Consider the following 21734-nt stretch of genomic DNA (forward strand, 5'->3'; position numbering starts at 1 on the left):
CCCCTCCCCCTCAACAGACCGTGTTCAGGTTACCTCAGGACAAGCTCCCTAAGCTCAAAGTGGGCAGAGTAACCCTATGGAGACCAGACAGTGGTGCACCCGTTAAGCACACCTATTAACATGCTAAGGACCAGGGTTCAAGCCCCAACTCCCCAATTGCGGGGGAAACTGGGGGGAAGCTTCACGAGCAGTAAAGTAGGTCTTTCTCTCTCTGTGTGTCTTCCCTCTCCCTTTCAACTTTTCTCTGTACTATCAAGTATAGTAAAAAGAAGAAAAAGAAAATAAAAGGAAAAAATGGCCACCAAGAGCAATGGATTTGTAGTGGCAGCACTGAGCTCCAATGATAACCTTGGTGGCAATAAAAAAAAAAAAAAGGAGTAATTCTAGCATGATATGTTAATGAACACACATGACGTGTGTTATCTCACTTACAATCACATATTACAGCAGCCTGACCCTAACCACACTGTAGAGGTGAAGGAACTCTGTCAGAAAGTTCCTGGCTCCCCAGAGCTCCCGATGCTGGATCAGCAGATCAGGTGGTTTCCATCTCTACTGGGCCCAGGTGGCCCCGCTGTCACACGGTCCCATGCACTTTACAGAGAACATCTAGTAGGAACATATCTAAGTTATGTAGTTGCGGCTGAATGGTTAAGGCCAAGGAACATATCGAAACTAGACTTCCTAGCTTCTTTCCACCTTGAAATCGCTATTCTCATCTGCTGTATCCCTACTTTTTGGTTTCTGTTTATTAAACATTTTGTCCTGCTTTATATCTTGCCACCTTTTTTTTTTTTGTCTCCAGGGTTACCGCTGGGGCTCAGTGCCTGCACCATGAATCCACTGCTCCTGGAGGCCATTTTTATTCCCCCTTTTGTTGCCCTTGTTGTTGTAGCCTTGTTGTGGTTATTATTGTTATTGTTGATGTCATTCATTGTGGGACAGGACAGAGAGAAACAGAGAGAGATGGGGAAGAGAAAGATAGGCACCTGCAGACCTGCTTCACTGCCTGTGAAGCAACCCCCCTGAAGGTGGGGAGCCGGGGACTCGAACCGGGATCCTTATGCCGGTCCTTGCGCTTTGTGCCACATGCACTTAACCTGCTGTGCTACCGCCCAACACCCACTCTTGCCACCTTTTAACCACCAAGTTGCAGATGCTACTATGAATCCATCCTGACTTCCCTGGGAAGATGCCCTCACCAGTGTGTCCCAGCACCTCTCCTCTCCAGAGCCCTACCCCACTAAGGAAAGATAGAAACAGGCTGGAGGTTACAGATTCATGTGTATCCATGTCCAGCAGAGAAGCAATTACAAAAGTCAGACATCCCACCTTCTGGAAGAATTTTGGTCCATACTCCCAGAGGGGGAGAAATATTAGGGGAAGATGACCAGAGGGCTTTGAACCCCAATTCCATCTGGCCCTTAAAAGAGAAGAGGAAAAAAGGATAGAATCTGGGAGTCAGGCTGTAGCACAGCGGGTTAAGCGCAGGTGGTGCAAAGCACAAGGATTGGCGTAAGGATCCCGGTTCGAGACCCCGGCTCCCCACCTGCAGTGGAGTCACTTCACAGGTGGTGAAGCAGGTCTACAGGTGTCTATCTCTCCCCCTGTCTTCCCCTCCTCTCTCCATTTCTCTCTGTCCTATATAACAAAGATGACATCAACAACTACAACAACAATGAAAAACAACAAGGGCAACAAAAGGGGAAAAAAAATTTTTTTTAAAGAAAGAGAGATGTACATGAGGGCCACCTCACACCCGGACCAGACACTCACTCTCAGGAGACTTTTCAGTGGTGCTGTGGACATCCTGGGATGAGATGAAGACTTCAGCCCCCTCCTCCAGGTTGGGGGATTTCTGGCTTAGCCGCTGGCCCACACTGGTCACGTGCACGTAGGAGCGGTCCCCTGTCACCTTGTGATCCAGCGCCAACCCGCTCAGCTTGATCTTCTTCCTGCCAGCAGCCAGGTGGCAGTGTATGTGGGAAGCAGCCTCCCAGAAACCGCCCTGCCATGGCCTGCCTCAAGGGGGCCGTCCCTGTCTGCCCCAGAGCAGGCTCAGCACCACTGATAAACTCGCCAGGGCAGGCTGGTGCCTGTTGCTCTGAGCCGGGTGGCCCCAGAACTTGCTTATCACAGAGGAGGGTGGGTGAGCAGTTTTCACTTATTGGCAAGGTGGTAGAATTGGGAACCCACACTCTGCTTCCCACCCTCAAAGTCACCTTCCCCTCTTTTCACCAGGAGGACCACAGGAAAGGGACTTTGCTATTAGTGGCATTATGAAGAATTTTGGTCAATTACCCCCAGAGGGGAAGGAAGTTAGGGGAAGGTGACCAGAGGGTTCTGAACTCCAATCCCATCAGGACCCTGAGAAGAGGAAAAAAGGAGGGACATTCAGAAGTAGCAATAGGTAGAGGTGTAACTTAGAAAGAAAGAAGAGGGGAGGGAGTCGGGTGGTACCGCAGCAGGTTAAGCACAGGTGGCACAAAGTGCAACACCCGCATAAGGACCCTGGTTTGTAAGGATCCTGGTTCGAGCCCCCGGCTCTCCACCTCATAATAATAATAAACAATGCATGCGGGAAAACCTACTGGAATGGCCCAAGGGATAAACCTCGGGTTACAGCAGACAGTGGCATATCCAGTTCCCCCACACGACTGTGGGCACCACCTGCTGAACTGATGGAGGGAAAGACTGGCACCTGAGTTGCCCCATGAAATATGGAGCATTTGATGCCTTGCATTCTCCCAGGTTCACATAGCACACGACATATGTTTATGTGTGTGTGTGTGTGTGTGTGTATTATTTATTTTTAGTGAAAGAGGGATACAGAGAGAGAGAGATACACAGAGAGAGCCACCAGAGCACTGCTCAGCTCTGGTTTATGGTGGAGCTGGGGATTATACCTGGGACTTTGGAGCCTCAGGCTTGAATGGTTTGTTTGTTTGTTTGTTTTTATTACCAACAGGGTTATCGCTGGAGCTTGCTGCCTATATAAGAACCTACCTCTCGGGGGTTGGGCGGTAGCACAGAGGGTTAAGCGCACATGGCGCAAAGCACAAGGACCAGCAAAAGGATCCCATGTTGGAGCCCCCGGCTCCCCACCTGCAGGGGGGTCGCTTCACAAGTGGTGAAGCAGGTCTGCAGGTGTCTATCTTTCTCTTCTCCTCTCTGTCTTCCCCTCCTCTCTCCATTTCTCTCTGTCTTATCCAACAACAACATCAACAATAACTACAACAACAATAAAACAAGGGCAACAAAAGGGAAAATAAGTAATAATAAATTAAAAAAAAAATAAAAAAGAACCTACCTCTCCCGGTAGTCTTCTTTTTTTTTTTTTTTTTTTCCTACTTCAGTGTTATCCCTGGGGCTCAGTGCCTATGCTATGAATCCACTGTTCCTGGAGGCCATTTTTCCCTTTTGTTGCCCTTGTTGTTTTTATTGTTATTGCTGTTTTTGTTGCTGGATAGGACAGAGAGAAATAGAGAGAGGAGAAGTAGACAGAGAGGGGAAAAGAAAGATAGACACCAGCAGACCTGCTTCACCGCTTGTCAAGTGACCCCCCTGTGGATGGGGAGCCAGGAGTTGGAACCCGGATCCTTAAACCAGTCCTTGTGCTTCGCGCCATGTGCACTTAACCCACTGAGCTACTGCCCAACCCCCTTTTCCTTGCTTTTATTTGAAAGAACAGAGAGAAATTAAGAGGGAAGAAGGAGATAATGTAGGGGAGAGAAAGACACTGGCAGACCTGCTTCACCACTCCTGAAGCTCCCCACCCCCTGCAAGTGGGGACTGGGGGGCTCGAACCCAGTTCCTTGCATATGGCAACCTGAGAGCTCAGCATGGTGAACCGCCACCTGGCCCCTGAATGAGGTACTATTGCTGGGGTCTCTCAGCCTGTCCTCTGAGCTTGGATAGGATAGTAACATGAAGTCACCATACGAGGCTGATAAAAAACACTGGTGTGTGGCGTCTGGCGGTAGCACAGTGGGTTAAGCGCAAATGGTGCGGAGCGCAAGGACCGGCGTAAGGATCTCGGTTCAAGCCCCCGGCTCCCCACCTGCAGGGGAGTCGTTTCACAGGCGGTGAGGCAGGTCTACAGGTACCTATCTTTCTCTCACCCTCTCTGCCTTTCCCTCCTCTCTCCATTTCTCTCTGTCCTATACAACAACAGCAACAACAACAACAATAATAATAACCACAACAATGAAGGAACAACATGGGCAACAAAAGGGGAAAAAATAGTCTCCAGGAGCAATGGATTCATGGTATAGGCACCGAGCCCTAGCAATAACCCTGGAGGCAAAATAAAAATAAAAATAAAAGGTCCACGACCAGTCAACGCCCATGTTCAGCGAGGAAGCAATTACAGAAGCCAGACCTTCTACCTTCTGCAACCCACAATGACCCTGGGTCCATGCTCCCAGAGGGATAGAGAATGGGAAAGCTATCGGGGGAAGGGGTGGGATATGGAGATTGGGCGGTGGGAATTGTGTGGAGTTGTACCCCTCCTACCCTATGGTTTTGTTAATTTATCCTTTCTTAAATAAAAAATAAATAAATAAATAAATAAAAATAAAAAAATAAAAAATAAAAGGTCCAGGCGGTGGCATACCTTTTAAGCACACACATTACAGTGCATAAGGACCTGGGTTCGAGCTCCTGGTCCCCACCTACAGGGGGAAAGCTTCATAAGTGGCAAGTCAGGGCTGTCTCTCTGTCTCTCACCTCCTCTATCTTCCTCTCCCCTCTCAATTTCTTTCTGTCTCTATCTAATAATAAAAAATAAAAATAATAAATAATAATAATAATAATAAAAAGCTCAGGCAATTTGCCAACTCAGGGTTTGCTAATGCCAAAGCCGACTCCACCAATCATGCCCAGACCCCACCACCCCCCCATAAATCCTCACGTGTAGGTGGCTTCCTCAGGAGCAGGAAAGGACTCGCTGGGCCAGTTTAGGGCACAGTTCAGGAAGATGAGACAGGCCAGGCCAGCCCAGGTGAACATGATGACTGGGAAGGGCACGCCGGCGTCGTAGATGAGCTGTGGGAAGAAAGAGAGGCAGCCTTGTGGGGGAGGCCACCTGATCTGGACACGCACCTGCCAGGCCAGGCACAGGGAGGGCCCAGGCTTTGGAGAACCGAGAAAAGGCCTCTCCTCACGACTCTCGACGTGCCTCAGTGGATAAAGCTCTGGACTCTACAGCACGAGGTCCCAAGTTTAATCCCTGGCATCACATGTGCCAGAGTAATGTCTGGTTCTCTCTCTCTCTCCCACGTTAATTAATAAATACACCTTTTATCCATTTTATTATTCTTATCATTTTTTTTTTTTGCCTCCAGGGTTATTGCTGGGGCTCGGTGCCTGCACTACGAATCCACCGCTCCTGGAGGCTATTTTTTTTCCCCTTTTGTTGCCCTGGTTGTTTATCACTGTTATTATTGTTGTTCTTGTTGTTGTTATTGTTGTCACAGTTATTGGATAAGACAGAGAGAAATCAAGAGAGGACTGGAAGACAGAGAGGGGGAGAGAAAAAGTCACTGCTTATGAAGTGACCCCCCCCCATCCCTCGCGCAAGTGGGGAACTGGGGGCTTGAACCAGGATCCTTATGCCGGTCCTTGTGCTTTGCACCATGAGCGCTTAACCCATTGCACTACCTCCCGACCCCTCCATTTTATTTTATTTCATTCTTTTACCAGAGCACTGCTCAGCTCTGGCTAATGGTGGTGCTGGAGACTGAACCTGGAACATTGGCACCTCAGGCATAAGAGTCACCTTGCATAACCATTATGCTATTTCACCTGCCCATAAATACATATTTAAAATAAAGTAGAGCCCGTGTGGTGGCGCACCTGGTTAAGTGAACATATTACCATACACAAGGACCTGGGTTCGAGCTCCCATCCCTCGCCTGCAGGGGAGAAGCTTCATAAACTGTGAAGCAAGTACTACAGGTGTCCTGGTGTCTCCATGCCTCCCTCCCCCACCCCTCCATCTTCCTCCCCTCTCAATTTCTCCCTATCCTATCAAAGAAATTTGGAAAAGAAAAAAATGGCCCGAGCGTGGTGGATTCGCCTTGCCAGCACCAAGCCCCAGCAATAACCCTGGTGACAAAAGTAAGAATAATATTAACAATAAATTTTAAAATTTTAAAATCAGGGAGCCAGGGCAGTAACACAGTGGGTTAAGCGAAGGTGGCACCAAGCACAAGGACCAGCATAAGGATCCCAGTTCGAGCCCTGGCTCCCCACCCGCAGGGGAGTCGCTTCACAGACGGTGAAGCAGGTCTGCAGGAGTCTCTCTTTCTCTCCTCGTCTATGTCTTCCCCTCCTCTCTCCATTTCTCTCTGTCCTGTCCAACAATGATGACATCAATAACAACAACAATAACAATGATGACATCAATAACAACAACAATAATAACTATAACAATAAAAAAGGGCAACAAAAAGGGAAATAAATTAGTATTAAAAATTTAAATCAAAATAAGTAAAAAGAAAAGGCCCCTTCCACCCTATTCCTTATGCCCAGTTTGTCCATAAAGGAGACAAAACCAGAAGTTGAAGTCAGATCGAGGAGCCCCACCAGCCTCTTCTTTTCTCACCACCCTCACCCCACTCCAAGCACCCCACCTCCAAACGATGTAAAGTGGTTCCCAGAAAAATGCCAAAGCAGCTGGCCACAAGCTCAAAATGTCTTTGCGATCTCCACTTTGATCTTTAAAAGGCAGGCCAGTTCTGCCTAGGGCTCCATACACGTGTTTTCACACCAAAATGTCACAGCATTTCATGGACAAGAGCAGAAAAAAAGACTGCTGGGGGCAGGGAGGGTGTTATCAGGGCTCACTGTGCTTATCCTGCCCCTTCCTGGCACGTTCCATGGAGGAAAGACAAACCCAATCTAAGAGGCCTTATCTCAGACACAGGTGCACCCAGGTACAAGTACAGGTGTGGGAGGTGCAAATCACAGGGTGTGTGTGTGTGTGTGTGTGTGTGTGTGTGTGTGTGTGTGTGTGTTCTGCCCAAAGCCTCATAACCATAAGCAAAGAAGGTCTTGAAGTGACCTGGCTTCTGTGCCGGTCTGTCTACTCCTCCAACCCCAGCTCAGAGCTCCAGGGTTGCTGGAAGAACTTCTGCTCTTCCCCAGCCTTGGTCCTTGGGATTCTTTCTTCTCCCAAGAGCGGGACAGAGCTTCAAAGGGTCACAGCCCAAACAGTGGCATAATCTCTGGCTCCTCAAACCCTACTCTCTTGGGATGATCACCCTTCTTCCTCTCCCCCTGCCTTGTGCCTGCTATTCTTTGAATGACAGATGCTAACCCCCATGCATGCACAGCCCCAAACACCTTGGCAGTTCTAAGCAGGTGTCCTCTAAACTAACAAACCAAGTGCCCAAGGCGGAGTCCAAAGGTCAAACTACCGGCCAGTTGAAAGGATGCCTTGAGGAGCGAGGCAGTCGTGTTCTTGTTTGAGAACACACGTGACCATGCACAAGGACCCAGGGTTCAAGCCCCCAGCCCCACCTGCAGGAGAGAAGCTTCACAAACAGTGAGACAAATCTGCAGGTATCTCTCTCTCAATCTATCTCCCCTCCCCTCTCAATATCTCTCTTTCTTTTCAAGTATAATGGGGGGAGGGGTGGCTACAGGAAGCAGTAGATTCATAGTGCTGGTACTGAGCCCCAGCAATACGCTGGTGGCAATAGAATAAATAAATAAAAGAGAAAGAAAGAAAGAAGGAAAGAGAGAAAAAAAGAAAGGAGGAAATAAAGAGAGAAAATGTAAGAAGGAAAGAGGAAAGAAAGGAGGAAATAAAGAAAGAGAGAGAAAAAGAAAGGAAGAAAGAATGAAAGAAAGAAAGAAAGGAAGGAAGGAAGGAAGGAAGGAAGGAAGGAAGGAAGGAAGGAAGAATTTTTAAAGGGGGGGCTGGGGAGATAGCATAATGGTAATGCAAGACTTTCATGCCTGAAGCTCTGAGGGCCCAGGTTCAATCCCCAGGACCACTATAATCCAGAGCCAAGCAATGTTCTGGTCTCTCTATATCTTTCTGTCTCTTTAAGATAAAATAAATAAGATACTAAAAAGGAAAAAGAGAGAGAGAGAGAAATGGGGGGAGGTGGTGGTGTACCTGTTAAGTGCCCACATTACAGGGCATAAGGACCTGGGTTCAAGCCTCTGGCCCCCACCTGCAGGGGAAAAGCTTCAGGAGTGGTGAAGCAGGGCTGCAGGTGTCTGTATGTTTGCCCCTCTATCTCTCCCTCCCTCTCAATTTCTCTCTGTCCCTATTCAATAATAAGTTAATATTTTAAAAAAGAAAATAACTAAAAAAAAAAAAAAAAAGGAAAAAGAAAGAAAGAAAGAAAGAAAGGGGCCAGGAGGTGGTATATCTGATTAAGCACTCACATCACAGTGCACAAGGACCCAGGTTCAAGCCCCTGGTCCCCACCTACAGGGGGAAAGCTTCACAAGTGGTGAAGCAGAGTTGCAGGAGTCTCTCTGTCTCTCTGCCTCTCTATCTCCCCTCCCCTCTCAATTTCTCTCTGTCTCTAATAATCAATAAATAAGAATATTTAAAAGAAGACAGAGTGAAAAAAGAGAAAGAAAAAAATAGAGTGTTCACAGCAGCAAGACAGTTTGAGAAGACACTAGTGTGGACTACATTTATAAAAAAATAAAGAAAAAAGAAAAGAAAAAAATATCACGTCAATACTGATTGCTATCAGAGGAAGACCCCAAGTCACCCAGCCTCCCCGAGGCAGAAGGAGATGTGGCCAGAAAAGTTGGATGAGGGAGTCGGGCAGTAGCACAGCGGGTTAAGCACATGTGGAGCTAAGCACAAGGACCGGTGTAAGGATCCCAGTTCAAGCCCCTGTCTCCCCACCTGCAGGGGAGTCACTTTACAGGCAGTGAAGCAGGTCTGCAGGTGTCTGTCTTTTTCTCCCCCTCTGTCTTCCCCTCCTCTCTCCATGTCTCTCTGTCCTATCCAACGATGACATCAAGAACAACAACAATAATAACTATAACAATAAAACAACAAGGGCAACAAAAAGGAATAAATAAATATTTTTAAAAAGAAAAGAAAAGGTGGATGAGGCCAGAGTTGAGGACACTGAATGCAGGTGAAGGCTGGACTTGGTTCTGTGCACAGAGTGAGCCTGTGAGGCATTTTTCCATCTGAGGTCACTCAGGACAATTAGAGGAGGGAGAGGTCAGAGGCAGGGAAGGCTTGTGCTGACGCAGGAGAGGGGCTGCGGGAGAGGGGCTGAGGTGGCTGGGAAGGGAACACAGCAGAGAGAGGGAGGAAAACAGAGCACAACTGACGGGAACGTCTCCCATGATGCTCCAGCGCTTCTCCAAGGGATGGTGGGGACTGTCCCTATGACTGCTGGGAGCCAAGTCACCAGACAAGCCAGCTGTCCCTCCCCCAGCCACACTCAGTCCTTGCCTCAAGGCCAAACAGAAAAACCCAAGTGACCCCACCAGTTCCGTACCTTGATTCCTGGGAAGGTGATGGCAGAGGAGGCATAGGAGCCGATCATGAGGGCCATGAAGGTGGAGCGAAGGTTCCCGAACATATTAGGCAGCTGAGACAGGACAGCAGAACTGGTCAGCAGGTCAGGGGGGTGGGAGAAAGAGGGGATTCTGACACCCTCACTCCCCACCCCGTGTCATACATACCACCCAAGAAAGCCTGGCAGTATGAACCCAGGCAGCCCTCAAAGGGAGCTACAGGAAGGCTGGCCCCAGCAGATGCGACAGCCAGGTTCTAAGGCAAAATCAATGTCAGAAACGGCACTCTGATTCCCTCCTGTAGCCTTTGGGTACACATCAGACGCTAAAAGCCTCCCAGCAGTACCTTTCCAGAAGGCTGTCAATTTCTGTCTAACTCCACGGTCTCCCAAGTTACTTATTTAGAGAGCCCCCTGGATAATCCCCGGAACAGGCTGGTTCATACACACAGTGCTCAGGCAGATGAGAAGACTGAATCCCAGAGAAGGGAAGCACTGCAGTCAAATTCACAGGGCATGAGGGTGACTTTCTCTTCCCCCCCCCACCCCTCCCCCATTCTGGCCAGCCCAGCTCCATCCCAGAACCCCAGGCTGGGACCAGGAGTGATTCCTATCACAGGATGGTCCCTGACTTCTGTTGAACCAGGACAAGTCGTGGGAAGAGAAACAGGTGAAGGAAGGAGGGGGACAAATTCGGGAAGTGGGCTGCAGTGTCCAGGTATCCGGGAGAGGCAGTTCAGGGCTCTCACATTCACCCTTGGAGAACTGGGCCTCTATTCTGCTCACTGACCTGAATGAGGCCCTCAGGAGAGGGGAGAGCAAAATAACAGTATCCTTGGCAGACACCCCTGTAAGGGACCCATCGGGGGCCACCATCCATAATACCCCATAACTGGGAAGGGGCTTAAATACAATAATTGTGCAAGGGGCCAGGCAGTGGCACACCTGGTTAAGTGCACACACTACAGTGCTCAAGTACTGGCGTTCAAGCCCCTGGATCCCACCTGTGGGAGGAAAGCTTCATGAGTGGTGAAGCAGGGCTGTAGGTGTCTGTCTCTTTCTCTTTTATTAAATTTTCTTTTAACTTTCTTTTCTTTTCTTTTCTTTTTAACTTTCTTACTTTATTATTAGCTGGAGACAGAGAGAAAATGAGGGATAAGAGGAACATAAAGAGAGACACCTGCAGCTCAACTTCACTTGTGAACTTTTCCCCTTGCAAGTGGGGACCAGGGCCTTGAACACTGATCCTTGAGACAATAGTGTGTGCACTTAACCAGGTGCACCACCACTTGGTCCCTCTCTTTCCCTATCTCTATCCCTCCCTCCCCTCTCAATTTCTCTGTCTCTATCCAATAATAAATAAATTTAACACTGTCTTTAAAAAGTAATAATAATGAGACCGGGTGGTGGTGCACCTGATTGAGTGGACCTATTACAATGCTCAAGGACCAGGGTTCAAGCCCCCAGTCCCCACCTGCAGAGGGAAAGCTTCACAAATGGTGAAGCAGGGCTGCAGGAGTCTCTCTGCCTCTCTCACTCTCTGTCCTCCCCATTCCTCTCAGTTTCTGGCTGTTTCTATCCAATAAATACATAAAGATAATAAATTTAAATAATAGTGGTCCGGGAGGTGGGGCAGTGGATAAAGCATTGGACCTCAAGCATGAGGTCCTGAGTTTGATCGCCGGCAGCACATGTACCAGAAAGATGTCTGATTCTTTCTCTCTTTCCTCCTATCTTTCTCATTAATAAATAAATAAAATGTTAAAAAAATAAATAAATTTAAATAATCATCATCATCATCGTGCAAAGCTTCCATCCTCTCCAGAGGCCCAAAGGGGTCCTCAGGTAAATCCAGAAAAGAAGGTAGCAATCAGAGAACTGAGGCTTTCACAATGTCGCAGTAGCTGCAAAAAGGGAGGTGAGGCCAGGCTGACCCCCCTGGCCAGGCGCAGGTTTCTTTGGCACCCTGTATCTGCAAGGCATGTTGCCAAGGACACCAGGACAGGGTGCCAGGGCCAGGAGCGACCCGGGTCCTTGCTCGCCCCAGTCCCCCGGGGAGCGGGGTGGGTTGGGTCACGCGAGGGCTGAAGGCAGCTCTGGACGTCCAGGCTCCACGTGGTCCCGACCCGGGGGCGGGGCCAGTGCGGGGGCGGGGCGGAAGCGCGGCCTGCTATTGGCTGGAGCGAGTAGGCGGCCGGGCAGGGAGCTGGGCCCCAGGCTGGCGGCCAGCCGAGCCCCCAGTGCCGGCCAGGGCAGGGTCCAGGCCACCCGGCCCTGCTCAGACCCCCGGCGCAGGGGCAGAGGCAGGAAAGGGCCCAGGGGCCTGGGCCAGGCCGCGCAGCATGAAGGGGCTGCGGACTGGGGCGGAGAGGAAGGCTGGCTTCCTTAGAGAGTTGTGAAATGTGAAATGTCCCAGGCTGGAATGAGAGAGCTGGCTGTTGCAGGGTGAGGGGAAATTCAGCCAAAAAACACCCTGTTTGGCGGTCAGAGCTGAGATAAACAGCCCTCTCCCTGGGCTGGGCTAGCCAGGAACCCCTGCCCCCAGCACCCAGGCTTCTATCACACACATACACCCAAACAAACAAAACAAAACAAAACAAACAAACAAACAAAAAAACATAGACACACAGAGATTTCAATGCGAGGTCCAGCTAGTTGGAAAAGCTGTGTTGGTAGGTCACAAAACAGATGTGGTGGGTGGCTGGCTGTATACAGTCCAATCTCAGATGCTCAACTACCCTTGACCTGCCCCGTGGGCAGCAACACACACACACACACACACACACACACACACACAATTAGCTGATTTACACCTGAGGCTGCTTGGCTTTCCAACACCTGAGCACAGGCTTTTGGAAGGAGAGAGAGTTGTCTGTTCTGTTTGTGCTGCAGCCTCGGGGTACAGGACAGACACACAGATTACACACACAGCTTCTCATTCACACAGGTGCAACCTGGCCCAACCACTTAGCAGCAGCCTGTGTGGCTTACACACACACATACACACACACACACACACACACACACACACACACACACGTGATCCATGTCCTCGGGCCCCTCTCTCACTCTCACCTACCCTCATTCCTTCCCTTGCAACACCCCTGGGGGCCCTGCTGCCAAGCCCAGGCCTGTCACACTCACCGTGAGTGAAGAGAACGTTAGGCAGATGCCACCAAAGCCATTCAGGGACAGTGCCAGGAAAATTAACGGAGACAGATCTGGAGAGGGCAGAGGGGTGAGGGAGAGGGCACTGGGGGGAAGCTGGGGCAGACACCCACCCCCATCATCCCTCCCGAGAGGCCCTGAGGTCTCACCTCTGGTGTTCCAAGAGACCAGGGCCATGAGGGTGCAGGAAGCAGCAAATAAGGCACTGAAGAGACATTGGGGGGAGGTTGTGATGACTGAACCCCCCTTCTCCCATCCCCCCTGCAGCACTCATCACTGAGTGCTCCCCACCTCACCTGCCCACCAGCCGCACTGGCCGGGGGCCAAAGCGGTCCATAAAGATCCCCAGAGGCAGGGTGGTGGCGCTGAGCACGAAGGAACCTATGGTGAAGCCCAGGTTGAGCATCTCATCCTGGCGGTCACAGCTGGGCAGCAGGTCCTGGGTGGCGTTGGTGGCGTTGGTGTCTGAGGAGGTGGGAACAGCTCAGCATAGTGCCAGAGGGGCAGCTGGGATTCTGCGCCTAAGCCCCCATCCTCTGACGGACCATCAACTGACTGGCTTTGGGGGTGGCCTATGGTCTACTACAGTGGGTCAGGCTCCCCCGCAAAAAATGACAGTGATAGACAGAGAACCAAGTACCCCATGTGAGGCCCCAGGGAGGCCAAACACAGACACCAAAGTATCTACTGAATCTCTGGTTGGCTTCCCCGACTGCAGGTGGGGACCAGGGACTTGAACCTGAGTCCTCGCATACTATAATGTGTGCACTTAATCAGGTGCACCACTGCCTGGCTCCTCTTTCTTCTCCCCCCCCCAAAAAAAAATTTTTTTTACTCATAAGAGAGAACCAAAAAGACCACTCTGGTATATATGGTATCAGATATCTCTCTGTCTTTCTTCTCTCACTCTTTCTTTGATAATTTAAAAATATGGGGCCGGGTGGTGGCACACCTGGCTGAGAGCACATGTTACAGTGCACAAGGACCCGGGTTCAAGCCCCCAGTCCCTGCCTGCAGGGGGAAAACTTCACAGTGGTGAAGCAGGGCTGCAGATGTCTCTCTATCTCATTCCTTCTCTATCTCATTCCCTCTCTATCTCAGTCTTCCTCTTGATTTCTGGCTGTTTCTATCCAATAAATAAATAAAGATAATAAAAAATTAATATATATATTTTTTCAATGTTTTCTTTTTGTTTTATTGGTCAGAGAATTTGTAGGGGCCAGGTGGTGGTGCACCTGGTTAAGTGCACACATTACAGTGCATAAGAACCTGGGTTCCAAGCCCCTGGTCCCACCTGTAAGGAGAAAGCTTCACAAATGGTGAAGCAGGGATGCAGGTGTTTCTCCATCTCTTTCTCTCTCTATCTATCCCTCCCCTCTAAATTTCTCTCTGTCTCTTCCCAATAATAAGTAAATAAAATACAAATTAAAAAAAGAAGTTGAGAGGGAAAGCAGAGATAGAGAGACAGAGAGACACCTGCAGCCCTGCTTCACCACTCATGAAGTTTTCCCCTCCACACTCCCTGCAGGTGGGACCAGGGGCTTGGACCTGGGTCCTGGTACATGGTAGTGTGTGTACTCAACCAGGTGCTACCACTTGGTCCCTATTCCATTTATTTTTAATTTGTTGGATAAAGACAGAAAGAAATCAAGAGGGGAGAGGAAGAGAGAAAGAGAGACGCCTGTAGCACTGCTTCACCACTCATGAAGCTTCCCTCTTGCAGAAGAGGACCAAGAGCTTAAACCCAGGGCCTTGAGCCTGGTAATATGTGCAGTCAACCCAATAAACCACCACCTGCCACCCTCAAATAACTTATTTCTTTATTAATGAGAGAGAGAAAGAGAGAGAGAGAGAGAGAGAGAGAGAGAGAGAGAGAGAACCAGAGCAGAGTATCATATATGATGCTGGGGACCAAAGTCAGGACTTCATGCTTGTAAATCCAACATTTTACCCAGAGGAGACAGCACAGTGGATCAAATGCTGGATTTGCATGTGTGAGGTACCGACTTCTAGCTGAAAAAAAATCAGCCCCAAATGGTAAAAGTTTAGCTACAACAATAAAAAAGAATTCGTTTAAAACTTAGAGGAAGTGGCTGGGAGATAGATGACCCAGCTTACCGTGTGCAAGGCCCTGGGTTCAGATGTCCACAGCACATGGGAGCACTGTGGACCATACTGAGGGAGCTCCAAGGCTGGTGGAACAGAACTTCTTCCTTTCAGTGACTCTCCCTCTTTCTCTCCCAATGAAAAAAAACATGAGGCAGTGGCATGCCTGGTTGAGAACATGTATTGCAGTGCACAAGGACCCAGGTTCAAGCCCCTGGTCCCCACTTGCAGAGGGGGACGCTTCACAAGTGGTGAAGCAATGTTGAAGGTGTGTCTCTTCCTCTGTATCCTCCTCCCTATGAAAAGAAAGAAAGAAAGAGAGAAAGAGAGAGAGAAAGAAAGGAAAGGGAAGGGGGGAGTCGGGCTGTAGCGCAGCGGGTTAAACGCAGGTGGCGCAAAGCACAAGGACCGGCATAAGGATCCCGGTTCGAACCCCGGCTCCCCACCTGCAGGGGAGTCGCTTCACAGCCCGTGAAGCAGGTCTGCAGGTGTCTATCTTTCTCTCCCCCTGTCTTCCCCTCCTCTCTCCATTTCTCTCTGTTTTATCCAACAACAAAGACAGACAACAATAATTACTACAACAATAAAACAACAAGGGCAACAAAAAGGGAATAAATAAATATTTAAAAAATAAAAATAATTTTAAAAAAAATAAAGAGAGAGTGAGAGAAAGATAGTAAGAGAAAAGAAGGGGACCAGATGGTGGCATACCTGGTTAAGTGCAAAGACCTAGGTTCAAGCCCCTGGTCCCCACTTGCAGGGGGAAAGCTTTATGAGTGGTGAAGCAAGGCTGCAGGTGTCTCTCTGTCTCTTTCCCTCTCTATCTCCCCCTGCCATCTCAATTTCTCTGTCTCCATTTAATAATAATAATAATAACTTAAGTATTTAAAAAAAATTTTAAAGACAGAAAAGAAAAAATGGGTGTAGAGGTCACTCAGCAGCATTGCAGATGCACAAGAGCCTGAGGTTCTTCCCCCAGCACTGCATAATAATAAATAATAAATGTGGGTGGCCCAGGACATAGTACATGGATAAAACGTTGGACTCTTAGGCATGAGGTCCCGAGTTTGATCCCTGGCATAGCATGTGCCAGAAATCCTCTGGTTCTTGTCTCCTCTCTCTCTTTCTCATAAACAAATAGATAAATCTTTAAAAATAGATATAAATAAATCAAGTTGGAGGAAAGCTGTCCCCATAAATAACTTTGATTAAGTAACAGCTTCTTTTTTTTTTTTTTTTTTTTGGCTCCAGGGTTACTGCTAGGGCTCGGTGCCTACACTACTGGAGGCCATTTTTTCCATTTTTGTTGCACTTATTGTTACTTGTTATCCTTGTTGGCATTATTATTGTTGTCATCATTGTTGTTGGATAGGACAGACAGAAATCGAGAGATATAGGGAGACAGGGAGGGGAATGAAAGACAGACACCTACAGACCTGCTTCACTGCCTATGAAGATACCCCCTGCAGGTGGAGAACTGAAGGCTTGAACTGGGATCCTTAGGCCAGTCCTTGTGCTTTGCACCATGTGCTCTTAACCCACTGTGATACCGCCCGACCCCCGGCTACTATTTCTATTTTATATATATATATTTATTTATTTTCCTTTTCATTGCCCTTGTTGTTTTTATCATTGTTGTGTTTATTATTGTTGTCGTTTTTGATGTCGTCGTTGCTGGATAGGACAGAGAGAAATGGAGAGAGGAGCAGAAAACAGAGAGGAGGAGAAAAAGACAGACACTTGCAGACCTGCTTCACCGCCTGTGAAGCGACTCCCCTGCAGGTGGGGAGCCAGGGACTTGAACCAGGCTCCTTACGCTGGTCCCCGAGTTTCACACCATGTGCACTTAACCCATTGTGCTACAGCCCAACCCCCACCAGCTACTATTTCTTAAGCCTGTGTGTGCTGTGTACTATTACGTCTCTCTCTCTCTCTCTTTTTAATTTTATTTATTCATTTTATTTATTTACTTTTTACCAGAGCACTGCTCAGCTCTGGTTTATAGTGGTGAAGGGGACTGAACCTAGGATTTTGGAGCCTCAGGCATGACAGTCCCTTTGCACAGCCATTATGCTATCTACCCTGTTCCAGGTACTCTTCCCAATAGCCGCTGCCTTAACTCCTCACAGACCCACCAGCCAGCTACTGAAGCCTCGCCATTAACTGAAGTTGAAGCACAGAATGAGTGAGGAGAGTGACACCAGGTACTAGGGGACCCGCGTCCATGTTTACTTAGGGGAGGACCCTCAGGGAAAGGTCCTAGAACCTGAATCCACCTCACAGAAAACCAGCCCCCTTCATCCTCCAGGTCACTCAGAGCTGTGCCAAGTTCACGGGAAAGGCAGGTGTGCTGAGGAAGAAGGGGAGGAGGGTATCACGTGGACAATGTTCAATGAGTCGTGAAGTGGCTGTTAGCGGCTATTTGGGTGTCATTGCCAAGGACAGGCGTGGGGAGCCCCTGGGAGGCAGGCTTAGGCAGGTCTGAATTCCCATAATCACCCTCTTCACTGGCTGTGCAGCCTGGTGCAAGGAGCTGCCTGTCTTTGGGCCCCTGGCCTGTGAAAGCTGCAGGGAATGTGTAACCCTCAGGTTCTGAGGATAGTCAACTGGAGAAGGGGAACCAAGAGCTTTGCACAAGGCCTGGTCCAGCACTGGTGCCCCTGAAAAACCTGGGGAACTGCAGGTGGCTGTATCAAGACAAAAAATATATATATGACATTCATGTCATGGAGTACTACTCAGCCTTTAAAAAGGTGGCACTACAGGCCCAGCAGTGGTGCACCCAGTTGAGCATACACATTACCCAGGTTTGAGCCCCAAGCACCACTGACAGGAGGGAAGCTTCACGAGTGGTGAAGCAGGGCTGCATGTGTCTCTGTTTACTTTCTCCCTATCACTCCCTACCCTCTCAAGTTTCCTCTGTCTTGACAAATAACAGTGAGTTGGGAAGAAAAAAAAAAAAGGGAGTCGGGCGGTAGCGCAGCTGGTTAAGCGCAAGTGGTGCAAAGCGCAGGGACCGGCAGAAGGATCCCGGTTGGAGCCCCCCAGCTCCCCACCTGCAGGGGGGTCACTTTACAGGCAGTGAAGCAGGTCTGCAGGTGTCTGTCTTTCTCTCCCCCTCTCTGTCTTCTCCTCCTCTCTCCATTTCTCTCTGTCCTATCCAACAACAAAGCAACGTCAACAATGGCAATAATAACCGCAACGAGGCTGCAACAACTAGGGCAACAAAAAGGGGGGAAAATGGCCTCCAGGAGCGGTGGATTCATGGTGCAGGCACAGAGCCCAGCAATAACCCTGGAGGAGGGGGAAAAAAAAATTAAAAAAAAAAAAAAATAGATGTGACTAGAGATGATTCTGGCAAGGGGCAATAAGAAGCGAAAGCTATCTACCAGAAGCTTTCATTCATTCGTGTGTTATAGAATACTATATCCGGTAGTCGGGCGGTAGCGCAGCGGGTTAAGCGCAAGTGGCGCAGAGGGCAAGGGCCGGTGTAAGGATCCAGGTTCGAGCCCCCGGCTCCCCACCTGGAGGTCACTTCGCAGATGGTGAAGCAGGTCTTTCTCTCCCCCTCTCTGTCTTCCTCCTGTCTCCATTTCTATCTGTCCTATCCAACAACAACGACAGCTATGACAACAATAATAACTACAACAAGCACAACAAGGGCAACAAAATGGCCTCCAAGAGCAGTGGATTCGTGGCGCAGGCACCGAGCCCCAGGAATAACCCTGGAGGCAAAAAAAAAAAAAAAAAAAAAAAACTATACCCAACAAACTTGCAATACAAAAATAATAGCATCCAAAAATGACCCTTGGACTTTGTCAAAATGATGGAAATCTGGTGGTGGGTGTAGTGAATTGTACACACACACACACACACACACACACACACACACACACTGCAGTATACTCCTAAAATCTTGTCTTTTTTTTTTTTCTCTTCAGGGTTATCACTGAGGATCAGTGCCTGCACTATGAGCCCAATGCTTCTGGTGGCCTTTTTTTTTTTTCCTTTTCTTTTATTTGATAGGACAAAAAGAGAAGTTGAGAGAGAGAGAGAGAGGAGGAGATAGAGAAGGAGAGAGAAAGAGAAATACTTATAGCCCTTGGGGGTGGGGGTTGGATGGTGGTGCACTGATTTAAGCACATAGTATGAAGAGCAAGGACCTGCCTACTGACCCTGGTTCAAGTCCCCGGCTCCCCACCTGTACGGGGGTCGATTCACAAGCAGTGAAGCAGGTCTGCAAATGTTAATCTCTCTCTCTCTCTCTCTCTCTCTCTCTCTCCCTCTCCTCTCCCAATTTCTCTGTCCTCTCTCTCTCCTCTCCCAATTTCTCTGTCCTCTCCAATAAAATTTTAAAAAGTGGAAAAAATGGCCACTAGGAGCAGTGAATTCACAGTGCAGGCACTGAGCCCCATCGATAACTCTGGAAGCAAAATAAAAATAAAATTATTGGGGGTCGAACAATAGTGCAGCGGGTTAAGCACATGTGGCACAAAGCGCAAGGACCGGCATAAGAATCCTGGTTCAAGGCCCCGGCTCCCCACCTGCAGGAGAGTCACTTCACAGACAGTGAAGCAGGTCTGCAGGTGTCTATCTTTCTCTCCCCCTCTCTGTCTTCCCCTCCTCTCTGCATTTCTCTCTGTGCTATTCAACAATGAACAACATCAACCACAACAAGGCTACAACAAGGGAAACAAAAGGGGGGGATGGCATCCAGGAGCAGTGGATTCATGGTGCAGGCACTGAGCCCCAGCAATAACCCTGGAGGCAAATAAAAAAATTCTACTTCATCGTTCAAAAAGCCGCCACCCCCCCCCACAGGTGGGGGCCTGAGGCTTAAACCCTGGTCCTTGTAAATTGTACCATGTGTGCTCAACCAAGTGTACCAGCACTCAGCCCCAAATCTTACCACACTGTAAAGCACCAACACGTAAATAAAAATGTTTCTGAGGGCTGGACAGTAGTGCAGCGGGTTAAGCGCACATAGTGCAAAGCACAAGGACCGGTGTTAAGGATCCCAGGTCGAGCACCTGGCTCCCCACCTGCAGGGGGGTCACTTCACAGCAGTGAGGCAGGTCTGCAGGTGTCTATCTTTCTCTCCCCGTCTTCCCCTCTTCTCTCAATTTCTCTCCGTCCTATCCAACAACAACAACAGCTATAACAATAATAAGAAGAACAACAAAAGCAACAAAAACTGGGGGGAAAAATATTTCTGAAAAGCTAAGGAAAAGGCAGACACTCCCTGGCAGATACAACATGTGAACTTCTCCAGGACATGCCCAGGTCCCATGGTGAGTGACAGCTGGCATCAGCTAATGAGCAAGGGTGCAAATGGACATTGATTCAAAGTGTGGCAGGTGCTGTCAAGTGAACAAGAGTGACAGGGACCTGCCACTTCAGATCTCCAGAGAGCAGGCAGGAGACAGAAGGGCGAAGAGCTCTATGCATTGGTGTAAAGAATAGGAGGGAAGATTTTTCAGACCCAGAGTGGTGGTCAAAAGGAGGCCATCAGGGAGGCCGGGCAGTAACGCAGTGGGTTATGCGCACATGGCACAAAGAGCAAAGACCAGTGTAAGGATCCTGGTTCCAGGCCCCAGCTCCCCACCTGCAGGAGGATAGCTTCACAGGCGGTGAAGCAGGTCTGCAGGTGTCTATCTTTCTCTCCCGCCTCTCTGTCTCCCCCTCCTCTCTCCATTTCTCTCTGTCCTATCCAACAACAACAACAATGGCAACAATAACAACACAGGGTCAACAAAATGGGGAAAAAATGACCACCAGGGGCAGTGTATTCATATTGCAGGCACTTCTTCTAGCGTTTGCCCTTCTTCCGTAGCCAGTCAACAGCGTCAGGTTGAGCCTGATGTCAAGTTTCGAGACCTCCTTTGAATCTGGAGAGGTGGCAGTCGTTGACTATGTGGGTCCTAGTCTGTCTGGAGCCGCAGGGGCAGTTCGGGTCGTCTCTGGCTCCCCAGCGATGGAACATAGCGGCGCACCGGCCATGGCCTGTTCAATAGCGATTGAGGAGGGCCCAATCATAACGTGCTAGGTCAAAGCCGGGTTGCTGAACCCCAGAGATAACCCTAGAAGCAAGAAGGAGGAGGAGGAGAAGGAGAGGGAGAGGGAGAGGGAGAGGGAGGAGAAGAAGGGTATCAGAGGGCTCAGAGAGTGGAGTTGGAGTGAGTGAGAGGAAGAGGGTTCAGGTGCTTGGAAGAAGCAGTCAGCCTTGGGGTTCAGGCTAGTACTATGTGCACTTAAAACAGGTGTGCCACTGCCAGGCCCTAACTTAGTAACTTTTTTTGCCTCCAGGATTATTGTGGGGGCTCAGAAGATGATCTTTTTTCCCCCCTCTCTTTCTCCCTTCTTCCTCTCTCCTTCCATCCATCCATCTTCATCATCATCATCATCTTCCTCTTCCTCCTCTTTTCCCAGAGCACTGCTCAGTTCTGGCTTCTGGTGGTGCTGGGGATCGAACCTGGGACTTCAGAGCTTCAGACATGAAAGTCTCTAGCAGAACTATTATACTGCCTGGCTCATCTACTATGAATCCACTGCTCCTGGTGGCCTCTGGACAGACAGAAATTGAGAGAGGAGCGGGAGATAGAGAGGAGAGAGATAGACACCTGCAGAACTGCTTCACCACTGGTGAAACGACCCCTCTGCAGGTGTGGTGTCGGGGGCTCAAACCCAGATCCTTGCACGGGTCTCTGTGCTTACTACTATGTGCACTTAACCAGATGCACCACCACCAGGCCTCTAACTTAGTCATCTTTATTATCACCACTCATTCCTCCACCAGGCTTGTCCGTCATGTGCCTCTCTCTCTCTCTCTCTCTCTCTCTTTCTTTCACACACACACACACACACACACACACACACACACACACACACACACACACACTTTTCTGGGACAGAGGAGAAAGCCAGGAGAAATGCAGATCACTGAGGTCACCC

At 49.2% G+C, this 21734-nt stretch overlaps 1 protein-coding gene across 2 annotated transcripts in view; it reads right to left on the reverse strand.

Moving 5' to 3' along the window:
* Positions 1 to 21734, reverse strand: part of SLC43A1 (solute carrier family 43 member 1) — a 51324-nt gene that overhangs the window by 14251 nt on the left and 15339 nt on the right. For both annotated transcript variants that reach the window (XM_060176209.1, XM_060176208.1), the window contains 6 exons: positions 12974 to 13142; positions 12827 to 12882; positions 12654 to 12730; positions 9492 to 9584; positions 4913 to 5046; positions 1777 to 1955 (listed from right to left, as the gene is read on the reverse strand). In XM_060176209.1, the coding sequence (XP_060032192.1) occupies positions 1777 to 1955; positions 4913 to 5046; positions 9492 to 9584; positions 12654 to 12730; positions 12827 to 12882; positions 12974 to 13083 (649 nt within the window). In that variant the 5' untranslated portion in view covers positions 13084 to 13142. The remainder of the gene's footprint in view (positions 1 to 1776; positions 1956 to 4912; positions 5047 to 9491; positions 9585 to 12653; positions 12731 to 12826; positions 12883 to 12973; positions 13143 to 21734) is intronic.

This window comes from Erinaceus europaeus, chromosome 17, assembly GCF_950295315.1.
Source record: "Erinaceus europaeus chromosome 17, mEriEur2.1, whole genome shotgun sequence".
NCBI classification, from domain to species: Eukaryota; Metazoa; Chordata; class Mammalia; order Eulipotyphla; family Erinaceidae; genus Erinaceus; species Erinaceus europaeus.